A 16,652-nucleotide genomic window follows, 5' to 3' on the forward strand; every position below is an offset into this window, starting at 1 on the left:
CTTCAATACTATTAGTCATTCATATGGCAGACTTGCAATGGACAGCTTCATGAAGACACTGGAGATAAAGTTTTTTCTACTGAAAGATAATTCTGGGCTTCAAGGAAAATGTATACTTGAAGACATTTCCTCCATTTTTACTTGTGTAGTACAAATATGCATGGCATAGTATGTTTCTGAAAAAGCAATAGACATATTAAGAAAATAGACGCTATTTCTTAATTTTGTTAGGAATAAGAAGGCACCACTGACTTGAGGTTGTGTCCTGTCATTGTGATAGTTGACTTTTGAGTTGTTTATTTCAGCATCTGCTATTATTAAACTTTTTTCCTTGTGATACCACTTGAGATTGTGTCCTGTCATTGTAATAGTTGACTCTGAGTTGTTTATTTCAGCATCTGCTATTATTAAACTTTTTTCCTTGTGATACCACCTGAGACCATTATTGTGGTTTACGGACCACAAACAAGACACATTCATAGTAGTACTTCATCATGGAGAGATCATTCACAGTATATGTTGACAAGACAGATTCTTTTTCCACCTGAAATGCAAACAATAATCATAATGATGATGATGATGACAACCATGGTGCTATTTTAAACATATTCTGTATATTAATTCATTTATTACACACAAGTACCCCCCTAAGATTGGCACTATTAGTAATCCCACTTTACCAACAACAGTTTTGCTCAAGGTCACACCACTAATAAGTGGTGGAACTGGAATTCACACTCAAGAAGTCTAATTCCAGAGCTTGAACTCTAAACTACTGTAATATGTTGCTTTTTTTTATCTTTAAGAACAACCCTTTTACTTTTTAAATGAATCAAATGCTTCTAAATAAACATACAACTAAAACACAATAGTCAAAGTATCATGAAACCTTATAATCACATGATAAGGAAAGACTGAACAGTACAAAAGTACATACAGTAAACAATATCCCTCTTACACCTGCCCTCCCACCCTGTCTACCTGGTACTTTTCAGTCTACAAAGGCCAATATTATAATGGTCAGCTACCACTTATTGAAAGGTGATTACACCAGAGATTACAGTTTTCCATTTACATACATATTATCTAAAATCCTTATAGTTCTAAAAGCTAAGTATTATTATTTTCACTTTATGGGTGAGAAAACAAAGAGGTTAAGAGGTAAAGCCAGTAACTGCCATAACATCAGCATTCCTGTTTAAGTGCTTTGGAAGTTAAATTTTGGCAATACTTCATTCCATCCTTACCTCTACCTGGAATCCATACTGCAGGACAACGTTTTTTATATCCTCATAGCTCAATTCTATGGAAAGTTCATTTGCCAAATTTTCAAAGTGGTATAGCAGAGGACCTATGGTTTAAAGATACTATGAATGAACTACTTAAATATAAACATGCACTAGTAGCCGTTTAAACTGAACTCCAAGTTGAGAAATAAGTTGGATAGAGGATGAAACGTAAAAAGGAGAGGTAAAGAACCATTACATTTGTCAAGGACAAGTATCCAGACCACTGAAACTTTGGCCAAGTAACTGCCATTTGAGTGCTGGGCCTACATTCATGGGGAGCGAGACCCTCTGGTATAACCGCCTTACACTGTGATTCTCCACATCGTGGGCCTTACACCTGTAACTCTTAAGGTCCTGAAGGAGTAGCTGAATCACAGAATACCAAGTCCCCAAAATGCAAGGGTATACTGTAATTATAATTCCATAAGTAAATGCAAAACTGCAGTTACAAACTGAGTATCACGTGAAAACAGAGAAGAGTCCTCAAGCCAGACTGGGAAGGAAAAATGTGGGGGTAAGCGGGGTTGGAGAGTTATAGGCTGGGCTTCCTAGAAGGAAAAGGTGATATGAGAGCTGGCTTTTTTTTTTTTTCCCCCTTCTATTTTTGGCAGCACCTCGTGGCTTGCAGCATCTTAGTTCCCTGACCAGGGATTGAACCCGGGCTACCGCAGTGAAAGCACTGAGTCCTAACCACTTGACCGCCTTGTGCTGGCTTTTTAAGTGCACAGCTCATATCCCAGCTCTAACACCAACTAATTGTGTGCCTATGAACAAGTCACTAACTCTGCCCCATCTGTAACATGACTTTAACATGAGATAACACACCTGGCATATAGTAGGCACTAAGTTCATCAAAGCTATTACAACTTCTTAAAATAACATTCCCCTTTTACTATTCTCTCACTCCAGATATCCAAGGAACTATCACCTGACTCAAACCAAATTTTCCAATCTTTTAGTCTCACATTTTGCCCAATCTATCAGCTTTATCCAGGTAACATTATCATTCCAAAGTTATACTAAAGGATTAATCTAGACAATCGTCTCTGCACCTTTCATTGGGTTAATTATAAATCCTGAGACCAACTCACCACCCACACCCCATCCCCACTGCTCATACCATGTGCTAATAATCACAAGAGATAAAAGTAACAAACAAGACAAAGTTTCTACTCCCAAACTGCTCACCACTCTGTGGAACCTACTTACTTAGGGTTAAAAGGTTTTTCTTCTTCTCTTTTTTACTGTACATAAACCACTAGAAAAAAAAAACTATAATTTATATATTAGTGCTCTTTTCAAAAGATAACAATGACTCCCCACCAAACTACTCACTCTATCAAGCTTCAATTCCTTTTAGCTGGATTAGTACTAGTAAAAAGGAAAGATGCTACCATTTACTGAGCACCTGTTGTATCCAAGATCATCCCAAAGCTTTTGAAGCCTTTTATTAAAGAACGCAAAGCCTCATAGCAAAGTCTTTCCAGCTCTAAAGCATATGCTGTTCCTTCTCTATTATTTTAAGAACCTCCAACAATATTGTTTTATTATATCTACATAAACACATTCCTAGGCCAGATTTTACTTCTACTTATGCTTTATTCCATTACAAGCTATATGTCTGAAGTTTCTTTTGAATCCACCATAATGCCCAGCATAGCACTGAATGTACAGTTAAGCATCTGTAACTTTACCACCCAAAGACAGCCATTATAATTGTGCTGTATTTTTCAGTCTCCTATCACAAATGGTACTTCAACAAATAGCTCTATGTGTATTTCAGATTCTTCCTTACAAAGACATACCTTGAAGTGAAATTTCCAGGTCAAAGAGAATAAACAGGGCTTCCCTGGGGGCGCAGCAGTTAAGAATCCGCCTGCCAATGCAGGGGACACGGTTCGATCCCTGGTCTGGGAAGATCCCACATGCCGCAGAGCAACTAAGACCATGCGCCACAACTACTGAGCTTGCACTCTAGAGTTCGTGAGCCACAACTACTGAGCCTGTGTGCCACAACTACTGAAGCCCACGCACCTAGAGCCCGTGCTCTGAAACAAGAGAGGCCACCGCAATGAGAAGCCTGTGCACTGCAACGAAGAGTAGCCCCCGCTCACCGCAACTAGAGAAAGCCCACGCGTAGCAAGGAAGACCCAACGCAGCCAAAACTAAATTTATTAAATAAATAAATAAAATAAAACAAAGAGAATAAACATTTTTACTGACTTGATTCAAACTGCCAAAATGCTTTCCAAAGGAGATATAACAGTTTTCACTCACAATTGCAATGGTAAGTACTTGTTTTAACACCTTACTTAGGAAGTGGTGGGAATGCAATGGTACAGTCACTCTGGAAAACTGGTTGGCAGTTTCTTGTAAAGTTTTGCATACATGCACCACATATGACCCAGTAATTCCACCAGTAGGTACTTATCCAAGAGAAATGAAAACTTGTGGCTACAAAATTTGTACTCAAGTGTTTATAACAACTTTATTCATAATCATAATAATTTGGGAACAACCCATATGTCCATCAACCAATGAAAGAATAAACAGAATGTAGTATATCCATACAATGAAATATTACTCAGCAAAAAAGAAAAAAGCTACTGGTATATGCAACAAAACGGATGAATTTCAAAAGCATTATGCTAAGCGAAGAAAGCCAGACACAAAAAGCAACTTACTGTATGATTCTATTTATATGGTATTCTGGAAAAGGGAGAACTATAGTAACATAAAACAGAGAACTGCCAGGTATTAAGGATGAGAGAACTGACTACAAAGGGGCACAAGAGACCTTTTGGGGACGATAGAAATGTTCCCTATCTTGACAGAGGTAACAGTTACATGATTATCCAGCTTTCAAAATGCATCAAACTGTACACTTAAAAAAAAAGGGTGTATTTATTATATGTCAACTATACCCCTCCCAAATCTAACTTAAAAAGAAAAAACACAATAAGTATTTTTTATTAAACTAAGTATTTGCTAATTTGGCAAGAGGAAAATGATAGGCCAGACACGATTTCATCTGCATTTCCTTGAGGCTGAGCAGTTTTTCACATTTATTACCTGGTCGCTCATTCTTTAAGTGAATGTTTACCAAGCACCTAGCAAATACCTGGCACTGGATATATAAAGATGAATAAAACACTGCCACACTCCTCAAGGAATTCTTTATTTTCTCAACTTGCGTGTCTCTTCACATTTTTTAATGGAAATAACAGAAGAAGCAAAGAAATATTTTTTCCTTGACCATAAGTATAAAGCAAGCTCAATAAGAGAAAGCTAAAATAACATGAAATATGATAAAAATAAAATCAAACCCATGAGTAATCCTAACTCACAGATAACCACTTGAAAACTTAATGTATCTCCTTGCAGTCTTTCCTGGATGCATTAGCATGAGATATTATGTATATAGTTTTGCATCTTACACTTCATTAGGGACAGTTCCCTATTTTATTGATTATTTCTAGAGAATGGTTTTACTATGTGGCTATCCCATGACCATCCATTCCATTACTGTTAGAAATGTAGGTTCAGTCTAAGTTTTCGCTCAGTGAGTATGTCCATTAATTGGTCTTTAGTCTTCACCCATATCTAATTATTTTGCTCTGACAGACTTCTACAAGTATAATTAACCTAACACATGTACGTAATACTGAATGCAATTATGTAATAGGTTAGATGGCAAGGCAAATATCTGAGGCTTTGTGGGCCACATACAATCTCAATCACACATTCTTATTTGTGTGTCCCCCTACCCCAACCCTTTAAAAAATGTAAAAAATACTCTTAGCTGGTGGGCCATAAATAGGCGGCTGGCCAAATTTGGCCTGTGGGTGATAGTTTGCCAAGCCCTGACCAGTGTATGAATTGTTAAGATTTTATCATACATTATCAAATTGTTTTCTTCCTGAATAAAGTTTTATTACTATACTCCCACTAGCAGTACATAAGCACACCTTATCTCACTGTACCTTATCTAAACATCAAGCAAAAAATTTTTAAATCTACCCAATATGATACGTGAAAAATGGCATCTCATGTATATTTATTTGATTAGCAATGAAGGTGAACATTTTTTCCCCCTGTATACAGGTCATTTACATTTACTCTTTTATAACTTATACATTTATGTTGTCTGTCTATTTCACTTCTGAGTAGGTTTCTCTTAAAGACTTTTACTTTTTTTTCCCTTTCCAATTTTTTTCTAATTAAAAAAATAGAGCTCATTGCAAAAATACAAAAATATATAAAGGAACTGCTGCTTCCTGTAAAGGCAGGTTAGGTTATTCAGACCAATGCTTCTACTGAAAACAACTAAAATTGGCATATATAATTTATTTTTTTTTAATCTTAAAAATAAAGAATACATGGCAAGTTACTAAGAAACTACCAGGAGCCCAGAGGATTAACCAGAGGTAAAGCTAGATACCATTTTTTTTACCCTGAGGGTATTTGACTATCCATATGAAATGGACCTGCACTTAACAAACTCTTTTGGCCAGGGTGATAAAAAGACAAAACTGTGAGCCTACCCAAGGTAGGTCTGACAGATCACCCAACATTATATTTGGAATCGTACAGGCTATCTTCTTCTTCTTTTTAAAAAAAAATTTTTTTAAACATCTTTATTGGAGTAGAATTGCTTTACAATGCTGTGTTAGTTTCTGCTGTATAACAAAGTGAGTCAGCTATACACATATATATCCCCATATCCCCTCCCTCTTGCGTCTCCCTCCCACCCTCCCTATCCCACCCCTCTAGGTGGTCACAAAGCACCGAACTGATCTCCCTGTGCTATGTGGCTGCTTCCCACTAGCTATCTATTTTACGTTTGGTAGTGTATATATGTCCATGCCACTCTCTCACTTTGTCTTATGGGCTATCTTTAAGGTAAGAAATAAGTAAACTGAATTCTATCCTTTAACCTGGGGGTGGGGGGAAAGGGGGTTGCAAGAAAAGCTGACCTAGTGCTTACTAAACAAGGGGGAAAAAAGAGAAAAAATAATTTTGGAGAGATATTGTAAATCATGCTTTAACCCTAGGGTAGATTTTCAGCCTAATTTTACATAACATGAGTAGTCCAATGAACCTCAAGTCCAGGTTTTAGTTTAATATTTAATTTTAATTTAATTTAGAATTTAATATTCTGTTGTTTTTCTGATAATGTTCCAATCATCTCCCAAAAGCTAATGCACATTCCTTTGGAGAAAACAACCCTTTAATGTAGGTCTCCAGAAATCTCCAAAAGTGACTTCTCAAGGGCAATGAGCAATAAATAAATGGTTAAGGTCCACAGCCCAGGGAAACAAAGAACTATAAGCAAAAACCAGCAGGAACAGGAGAAAGCAGAGACTGACCTGCAAAGACTTGAGATATTACAATTACTGGACAAAATATGCTCAGTATTTTCAAAGAAATAAAAAGACTATCTTGAAAATATATTCAGAGAATAGAAGATTCTTAAATGACATAGCAGACCAAAATACACAAACAAACAAACAAACAAAACCCACCTAATAGAAATAAAATCGATATTAGACACAGTGAAAGAGAGAATTTGTGAATGGGACGACAGGTCAGAATAAATTATCCAGAATGCAAAACAGAGAGACAAAAAAATTGCAAGTAAAGAGAAGTGAAAGCTAGAGTGAGAAGGTCTAAAATATATTTGATTGCATTTCCAGGAGAGAAAAAGAATGAGGGAGAGGAGATTTATGAAATAATAGAAATAATACATGTTATTACTTATTTTGATGCTATGCTTGCCTCATATTGGTGGAGACCCCTTTTTAAGCTAAGATTTTTCAGAACTGATGAAAAAATTTACAGACTCAGGTAGCCCAATAAACTGTATAGTCTTTGTTTTTGTTTTTGTTTTGCGGTACGCGGGCCTCTCACTGTTGTGGCCTCTCCTGTTGCGGAGCACAGGCTCCGGACGCGCAGGTTCAGCAGCCATGGCCCACGGGCCCAGCCGCTCCGTGGCATGTGGGATCTTCCCGGACCAGGGCACGAACCCGTGTCCCCTGCATCGGCAGGCGGACTCTCAACCACTGTGCCACCAGGGAAGCCCAACTGCATAGTTTTTAAAAAGAAGAAATCACAACTAGATATAATATTGAACCTGAAAAAACTACAAAGTGAAAAATCTTAAAAACAAAACCGATTACTTAAAGGAGCAACAGTTAAAATAGCTAAAGTCTCAACAGAAGCTAGAAGCCACTGGAATGATATCTTCCATGTATTGAAAGCTATATGCCAACCTTGTACTCTATACCTAGTGTTGCTTGGGAACTAAAAGTACCAGCATAAACTCATGATCTATAAACATGAACTGTGTCTACAGACATAGAAGGGTACAAACATATACTTCTAAAAAGGCCTAGAAGCAATACCATCACAGTGGTAGAATCCAGATTTTCATTTCTACATACCATTCCCCACTAAAAGGAACCAGGAATCCTTGGAAAAAATGACTGACTTCAGGGATCTCAGGCAGAAAAAGTATAAGATGAGCCTGGTATACCTGGTTATGCCAGAAAGGAGGTGCTCAGAAAATGACAGGGATATTTCAAAAGGACACAGGAGCCAGCTTGAAGGAGATCCCATTTACCAAATCTGGGATAAGTTGATTTAAACCATTTATATCCTTAAGGTTCTAAAAGTTCCAGTTAAGAGACAGAGATTATTAGATTGGATAGTGAAAGAAAATTTAACTGTATGCTGTATATAAGAGACACATCTAAAACATAAAGATACAGAAAGGAGGGGTTTCCCTGGTGGTGCAGTGGTTGAGAGTCCGCCTGCCGATGCAGGGGACACGGGTTCGTGCCCCAGTCCGGGAGGATCCCACATGCCGTGGAGCGGCTGGGCCCGTGAGCCATGGCCACTGGGCCTGCGCATCCAGAGCCTGTGCTCCACAATGGGAGAGGCCACAACAGTGAGAGGCCCGCGTACCGCAAAAAAAAAAAAAAAAAAAGATACAGAAAGGATTTAAGAGAAAAAGATCCACCATACGATTATTAAAAGCTAGTGTAGGACTTCCTTGGTGGTGCAGTGGTTAAGAATCCACCTGCCAATGCAGGGGACATGGGTTCGAGCTCTGGTCCAGGAAGATGCCACATGCCGCGGAGCAACTAAGCCTGTGCACTGCAACTACTGAGCCTGCACTGTAGAGCCCGCGAGCCACAACTACTGAGCCTACGTGCCAAAATTACTGAAGCCCGCACACCTCTAGCCTGTCCTCCACAACGAGAAGCCACCGCAATGAGAAGCCCGCGCACTGCAACGAAGAGTAGCCCCCGCTCGCCACAACTAGAGAAAGCCTGCGCGCAGCAACGAAGACCCAATGCAGCCAAAAATAAATTAATTACCAAAAAAAAAAAAAAAAAGCTCATGTAGCTATACTGACATGCCCATTTAAAGAAACATGGCTTGCATCTGTGCAAAACAGACAGCTGGCACTCAAACCCCAGCAAAGTTTTATAGGCAGGGTAGGGAGGTGTTGGGGGTAGGAGTAGGGTGAACTCGTGGTCACTGCCTGCTCATTTTCCAATGCAGACTTTTAATTAATCCTCTTCTTTTCTGTCCTACATTTCACACTCACTCTCTACTAGGCCATGCTTTCATAAATTCTGCTCCTTTTCCATTCACTTTTTCCAGGAAATTAAACTTCTGGTCTCCTGCCTGAGCATGGACTGGAAGGGGGCATAAGGTAGGCATCTTGGCTACATAGAGGTCAACTGTTCCCTAAATATAGATTTTCAACTTATGTTGTTTTCACTTAGTGCCTCATTTTCCAGGGTTATTCCAGGTCAACTGGCTCTATTCATGTTGGTTTCTTTGCACAACTTATCCACTTACCCCATCTTCTGAAATACTGTTACATTCTTTTGTCCTCTGATGACATCCCTGCCATTATTTGTTCATGTGTTTTATACCTTTTTATAAACTGTAACAAGATCTCAGTGAGGAGATAATGTATGTGTTCAATCATCCACCTTTTATAGGAAATGGTTCATGTTTTTAAAAATTCTGTAGGTTTACAGTGCTTTCAAATCTGATAGGCTCCATTTCTCATTACGCTTTACAAAGACCTCCTTTGGTACTTTAACCTGTTTATTCTTCCAGATGAAGTTAGATTCAGTTTGCTAATTGCCTGCCCTCCACTATCCAACTATAAATGTATCAGTGCATGGGCACAGACATGCACACCTACACCCCCACTTTTAAAAATAAATTCCGTATAAATGCATTTAAGGGGTACTGATCACCATGAAAAACTGAAAAACAGTTGCACAGGATGCACAGGCATTCTTCTGCATTTTGCCAGATCAGAGCCTTTCCCAAAGGACATATGCATAAGAGTTCCCTTGAAAAGCTCACTAGTTTTCTCGAACCTAGGAAACATTAAAATGAATACCTTAAATACCCCTTAAAGCATTTTCTAAATTAATAATATTCCCAACTCTAATCTCATATAATGTCGCAAATTTTTCATTACAATTTAACTTCCAATGTAACTTTTTGGTATTCCAGAATGGCTAGCAGTTACCTCTCCCATTACATATGAATATGTTGACATTCTGGTCTATGTAAGCATGATTAGGGTGAAACTGTCCCCGAGGGGCTGGGGACACACTCTCAGTTTACAGGTAAAACTAATTTTCCAAATCCACATGGCTGAAGCCGAAACCATAGGAATGTTATGAATTTACCAATATAAATGCCATTTTATTAAGTCCCTTGGCAGCAAACTTCTGTGGCATCTTAACATTACTTTGATCCTGATTTCAAATTCTGAAACAATACATCCATTCATACACATAACAGTTGCTAAATATTCACTCCAAGTGAGGAAGAGGCATTAGATTCCTGCCCTCATCAAGCTTAAAGACTAGTAGTGGGGGCTTCCCTGGTGGCACAGCGGTTGAGAGTCCGCCTGCTGATGCAGGGGACACGGGTTCGTGCCCCGGTCTGGGAAGATCCCACATGCCACGGAGCGGCTGAGCCCGTGAACCATGGCCGCTGAGCCTGCGTGTCCGGAGTCTGTGCTCTACAACGGGAGAGGCCACAACAGTGACAGGCCCACGTACCGCCAAAAAAAAAAAAAAAAAACTAGTAGGGGAAACAAAAAGATGACTATACCACAATGTGTTAAATGCTACTGACAGATTCTGTGATAATATAAAAGAGAAATACAGGATATTTAACCCAAACTGAAAGGATCTCCTGAGCTAAGTGTTAAAGAGCACATAGGGAAGAGTCAAATGAAAACAGAGAAGAAAAAGAAAGGGCTTTCTAGGCCAGAGGACTAGCACTTGAGGTCAGGGCAGGAGCAGTTAAAAAAAAAAAAATGAAGCTGAGACACAAGACAGAAGAAAGATCACAAAGGGCACAACACATCCAGAAGAGTTTAGGTTACCAACGAAGTTAGACTTTAATGCAGGGAGTCTGACAGGGATAGATTTGCACATTGGGAAGATCACTCTGGTGGTAAATGGAGAAACTGAAAGAGGTGCAGAGGGTTGAAGATAACTTGAAAGCAGGGATACTCTTAAGAAAACTACTGCATTAATCCAGGCAAGCAATGATGAGGGCCTGGACTAGGGCATTAGCACAAGGCTAGAGCAATGGTTTTTGATCAAGGGTAGTTTTGCATTTTTGGCTGTCACAACTGGGGAAGTACTACTGGAATCTAATAGGTACAAGCCAGGGATGCTGTCAACCATCCTACAGTATACAGGACAAACTCCCAACCCCCAAATGACTGCACAGTCAGAATAATGCTAAGTTATAGACTGACCCAGCACAAGCCTGCAGAGGTAGCTGATTAGGAATTCAAGGGGTTGGATGGGGGCTGTCAGCCTGTCTCTGCCACATATAAGCTCCACAACCTTTCTGCTAGTTATTTAACCCAAGATTCAGTTTCTTCAACTATAAAATAGCAATAATCCGATTTCAACATAGGGTTGTTTTGAGACTAAACAAGGTATTTTTAAGTGGCTAACATAATGCCTAACCCACAGGGAGCAAATACCCAGTAGGTAATGTTATCTGTCAATCATTCCTCAGGAAAAAGAATACTTTTCTTTTAAGGAAGACCCAAGGTTAGAGATATTTGCTTCATATCATAGCTACAGTTTACAGCTGCTCTCGTCTTTCCTATGGACTTCTAAAGAGAAGTCTGGAAAAGACTTACTATTACCTGTAGGCTTAGTCCTACTGGCTAAATCTCTGGTAAAGTCAAATCATTAAAGAGAGCACATAATAGAACCCACCAACAAAACTACACCAATACTGAAGACACCAAGGACTCAAACAATGTTTATCTGACTTTTATGTAATATAGTCTTCCTTAGTATGGATTATATATCCTACTAAAAAAGACAAGTATATTTACCTTGATTATCATTATTCTCCCTTTATTTTAAAGGAAGAGCATAAAATTGGCAATTTCCCTTAGACTCTGGATGGGAAGGACCACGTCATACTCATTATTTGATTTCTAGCATGTGGCAATAGGATGCAGTAAAAAGGTTTTTGCATAAATTAAATTATATTTCTATGCTTTCTTAAACTCAAGGTAGTCACATAAGTTATCATACCTACTCTTTTCCTAGTATGTGTATGTACTGGGGAGGTTTCCATGGGAGAGATTAAGTGCTTTCCCTCAAATGTTTCATTACAGAAATAAAAAAGAACACTTCCTTCTTAAAGGAAGCACTGTCTCCATGGAATGGAGGGTGGGGAAGATGAGGGAATGATTATAATCAAGTTAATAGTTAGTACCTCTTTGAAATTATGACTGCTGTGAGACTGACCTAGTATGAATATACAAATTTGGGGGGTTCTACTGCTTTTGGAGGAACTAACTATGATTGGAGGAGCTGTACCACTAACTAGAATGCAGTCTAAAGGAAACTGCGGAAGTTTTAAAACATGTATGACATAATTACAACTTCTGTGAACATTTAGTACTGTGAAGTTACCAAATGCAGAACAGCTCTAAGTACTCAGATGAATGTGTAAATTCTAATAAATACTGAGGAACTTACCTAGGTTTATCCAAATTCCACCTGGTTTGAGTATTTTCCATATTGTGTCAATATAATCAATTACATTGTGAGCTGTGTCTATGAAGAAACAGGTAGCAATACAGTCCCAGGTACCTATTCAAGGAAAATCAAATTACTATATGTTATATTATTTTGCCTTTCTTTTAATGAATTCTATAAAGGTACCAGTTACCTCTTTACAGACTATGAATATTTCATATAACTGCAGGGGTATAGAAGCTAAACTCTTCCAATCAACTACTATAATCAAGGCTACCAAATAATCATTTATGAGATACTTTGTAATTCATAAAAGCTTTTATTACTAATTTGATAAGGTAATCAATTTGGAAATCATTTTTGATAACCTATATCACTATACCCTTACCAGATAATATTTATAAGAGTTTTGTTTATAATCTTTTCAACTTCTAGCCTTCACTTAAAATCAGTTAAGATGAAATGATATTTGAATTTTAAGTTGTGATTTAAACCAGTGTTAGCTACCAATTCCGGAAGGTTTCAAAAAGACTTCATGCATTTGCTGCCAATTGAGAAATGAATGGCATCAAAATACATAAGCATCCACCAGTACTTGGGAGAACTGCCAGTTGAAAAGGGGGATGGGGGCAGTCAGCAGCAATGGGTGGGAACCCAGCAGAGAACTCTGTTTGCCTTCTGGAGGCTGTGGCCTGGCACAGAGACAGAAGAGACTGCATTGAAGGTGGCTGTCTGTACAAATAAGGCACTTGATCCAACTGCGGATTACCTTCACCATCTCCTCTTTCAAACCTGCTCCAGAAGAAAGTCACTTTTACTTGACAAAGCAATGTTTTCCATTATTTCACTCCTATTTTGAGACCCTGCTCCCTAACTTACCCCCAGCACCTAACACCTTCTATCTCCCTCCTTCTACCTTCAGAGTGCAGGTTTTCACAAGGTCAGCGTTCAGGGAAAAATAAACAAAAACTTGACTATCTTGTTCCTCTCCCGCTCTAATCTCTCCAAGGCCTCCCAATTCTCTCAGAACACAATTCAAAGTCTTCGCTGTGGCCTACGAGTCAGCCTCACCAAACCCACTCCAACCTGACCTCCCATCATTTGCCCACTGCTTATCACACCCCAGCCAAACTCACCTTCTTACTCTTCTTGAGCAGAACAAGCGTCCTTCCCACCCCCTAATCTTCTTTCCTTTGCCATTTCCTCTGCAACACTTGCCCCCACATATCTGAATGGCTTGCTTCTTCATTCCTTTGAGGTTCTCTGCTCAATCTTTCTTCTTAAGTTCCCCTTTTAGAAAGACCTTCCCTGGGAATTCTATATAAACCAGCAGTCTCTCCCCAGTCACTCATTATCCCCTTTACCCTGCCTTATTTTTTCTTCCTCACAATATTAATTTGTTATCGCCTCTCTCTCCGAACTAGAATATGGGTTCCCTGTGCACAGGGGCTTTGTTTTGCTCACTGCTCTCTTTGCAATGCCTGCTACTTAGCAGGTACTCAACAAATACCTGTTAAATGAATGAACCTGCTGACCCCTCAGCCTTCTATTTTTCTTCTTCCTTTTATTGCCAATCCCTCTCTCCTCTTTCCCCATTATCATCTCCCTTTCTCTAATGCCTAGCTCAAATTTCTTCAACATTTTGCCAGGCTGAAGTCCAAACTTCATAGCCTGATTATAAGGGTCATCCACAATCTGGAACCAACCTACTTCTCTAGCCGTATCTGCCATTAAATCCCCAAATGTTCTTTTTCCTTCCAGTAAGGGTATTCTACCATCCCCGATTACCTTACTCATTCATATCTTTGTACCTCTGAATGCCATTCCTCCCTATCCTTCAAGTCACAGCCTCTCCACAAAGAGCTCACTTCTCACACTAACCTACTTCCATCTTTATTGTATTCATTACTCAACCTTTGTTTACATGTTGTCTTATATTAATAGACCCAACATTCTAAATTTCTTAATTGTGGGATCTCATACTTCTTTATATTTCACATCACTGCCTTATACATAACTTTGAAAATATTCTAAATTGTCGTTGAAGTATACCTTATATTCTATTGTCAAAATGAATGACCACAACTTTGGCTTAGTGTAAAATTAGCTCATTAAATTTAGAATAAAGCATGTGATCTTTGGACTTACTGCATTCTGAGTATATCTCCTGAAAATCTCCTGCTGTCATAGAAAAGTTAGAACCGGGAGGAAGACTGTGGGGGTCAACATCAGGGAAAAAGATGGGTCGAATCTGATCAGCTGACCTCCGGTTATTGCTAAACTGATGAATCCAGGGATAAAGCTTATATTTATTAATTTCAGAACATCTGAAAAATATGAGCATAAAATTCAGTGTTAACTAAATATTTTACCAGGGAAATCTACTTTAAACACTAAAATATAATCTGTTTGATTGAAGATTTACTTATATAATTAACACTTAAAAAGTGTTACCACTACACTCCACCCAATTATCTGAAACTCCACATAGGCATGTAGATGAGTAACCAATCACGGATTAAAACACAGAAACAAAATTAAGGTAAATTAAGATATGTAAATGTGCTATTTTCATTCAAATTTTTAAAAATATATCACTGAACTCAAGCTCAAGTAAAAAAGTCTAAGTTTTTTTTCAAAAAAGGTATGGGTTTTGTTTGTTACCTAATTATTTTAATTATTTTGTACAACACTCTCCTTTTTACCTTCTCACTATCCCCTAACTCACACTGCTACCAAGACAACACATTATTTAAACAAGGCAGCTATTTATTTTTTCTCTAACACACCTCTTCTGGCTTTGAAAACTCTTTTCCACTACTTTCTAAATGAGGCCACAGAAGTTCTGCGAGATCTTTCCAACTCAGATATGTGAGCCATTTATAAGAATTTGACTAAGAAAAAAATTATGATTGCTACATTATAATCTTACTCCACTAAAGAAACAAAGGGGTAAATAAGTTTAAGGAACAATAAGAAAATACTCCTTCCAGGACAATACTTAGCCCAAAATTCTGCAGAGAAATCATCTCAGTTTCATGGAGTACCCAATCACTTTTTAAAATATCACTTACCCATCCCGTTCAACATTCTGTTAACTAGGCAACTAATTAAAGTAGTAATTGTATAAGCAGTTTAATTTTAATAAGAAACATTTATGATATATACCATATTTAACCACTATGTACTTATCTTCAAATTCAGAATTCTGCAAAAATAGGTAAGTCAATCTGATTCTGAGAAATTACTATTTCCAGCAAAAAGTAAATTAAATACCTGTTGAGTACAAAGTTGGAAGAAAAGAGCATAAAAAAACTCCATTCATTTCCTTGACAAGCATAACCTAGCATAGCTATTTCCCAGGCCAGTCTTCCTAGTCCAGCACCAGGTACCAGAATATTTACTTTAGAAGGATCCCTGAAATGAAATAAGGCAATTATGTCCAACCCCTCAAAGAAAAGGGGAAAAAAAATAGACAAAATCCATATTAACAACTAAAACTTAAGATATTTAGTAAGAATAAGCTCACTCAAGACTCTGACTTCTTAAATTTGAGAAATACTTGTAAATATCAGTGAGAAATAAGGATATAAAGAATTATTAAATGTTCAGTTGTTATTTTAGGGTTTTATCCCCAAAGTATTATTTTTAAGAAGAAAAAGGAGTCGCCTTATATCCAAGACTTATGAAGACACTCATATTCCTAGTAGCTATCAACTATCTGGGAAGACAAATTATTCCAAAATGATCCCTATACATACAAAGAGACTGAACAAAATTATTTTAGCATATGAGACAGTAAAACAAGACATAACTTTATTTCTGAATTCTACATGTAATACAATGGTTTATGTAACCAAATTAAGTACAAGCAGATTTTAATGTGTCAGGTCTCTCCTTAAAATCTTATATACTTCAATTGGCAAAAGAATCTGGAGCTGGGATATTCTCATGGGGAAAATGGGGAACTGCCTTCTAATTGAGCATATATGATGGCAAACGTATCACACCAAACCAGAGGTTCACAATCAAACTGTCCTCCACTTATTAGTATCACTCTACCATCACAAATTTCCTTTACTGTAACATCTGTCATTCTATTTTCAGACCACTGAAAAGCCTTAGCAAAGCAAAGACTTTTCTCAGTACTTCTGGCAAATCAACATAAGCCTAAGGAAACTAAAATGTGTTCTTGTGAAAAACCAGAGAAAAATGTGTATAATCAGCTGTCATTGTGTCAATTAAAAAGGAATTTCATTATTGTCTGTATTCCCCAAATTTAGCTCATAAGTCAAAT

General features: G+C 37.9%; 1 protein-coding gene across 2 annotated transcripts in view; it reads right to left on the bottom strand.

Annotated features, from left to right (window-relative positions):
* Positions 1 to 442: 442 nt before the first annotated feature.
* The window catches only part of CARNMT1 (carnosine N-methyltransferase 1), a gene marked incomplete at its 3' end in the record, with an annotated part of 40,081 nt that continues 23,871 nt past the window's right edge, over positions 443 to 16,652 (bottom strand). The window contains exons 4-8 of one of the 2 annotated variants that reach the window (XM_079706810.1): positions 15,632 to 15,772; positions 14,504 to 14,682; positions 12,356 to 12,469; positions 1,248 to 1,351; positions 443 to 544 (exon numbers count right to left, since the gene is read on the bottom strand). In XM_079706810.1, coding sequence (XP_079562936.1) covers positions 443 to 544; positions 1,248 to 1,351; positions 12,356 to 12,469; positions 14,504 to 14,682; positions 15,632 to 15,772 — 640 coding nt within the window. The remainder of the gene's footprint in view (positions 545 to 1,247; positions 1,352 to 12,355; positions 12,470 to 14,503; positions 14,683 to 15,631; positions 15,773 to 16,652) is intronic. The other variant, XM_079706811.1, reaches the window with a different exon arrangement.

This window comes from Hyperoodon ampullatus (genome assembly GCF_949752795.1).
Source record: "Hyperoodon ampullatus genome assembly, chromosome: 6".
In the NCBI taxonomy this organism is placed as follows: Eukaryota; Metazoa; Chordata; class Mammalia; order Artiodactyla; family Ziphiidae; genus Hyperoodon; species Hyperoodon ampullatus.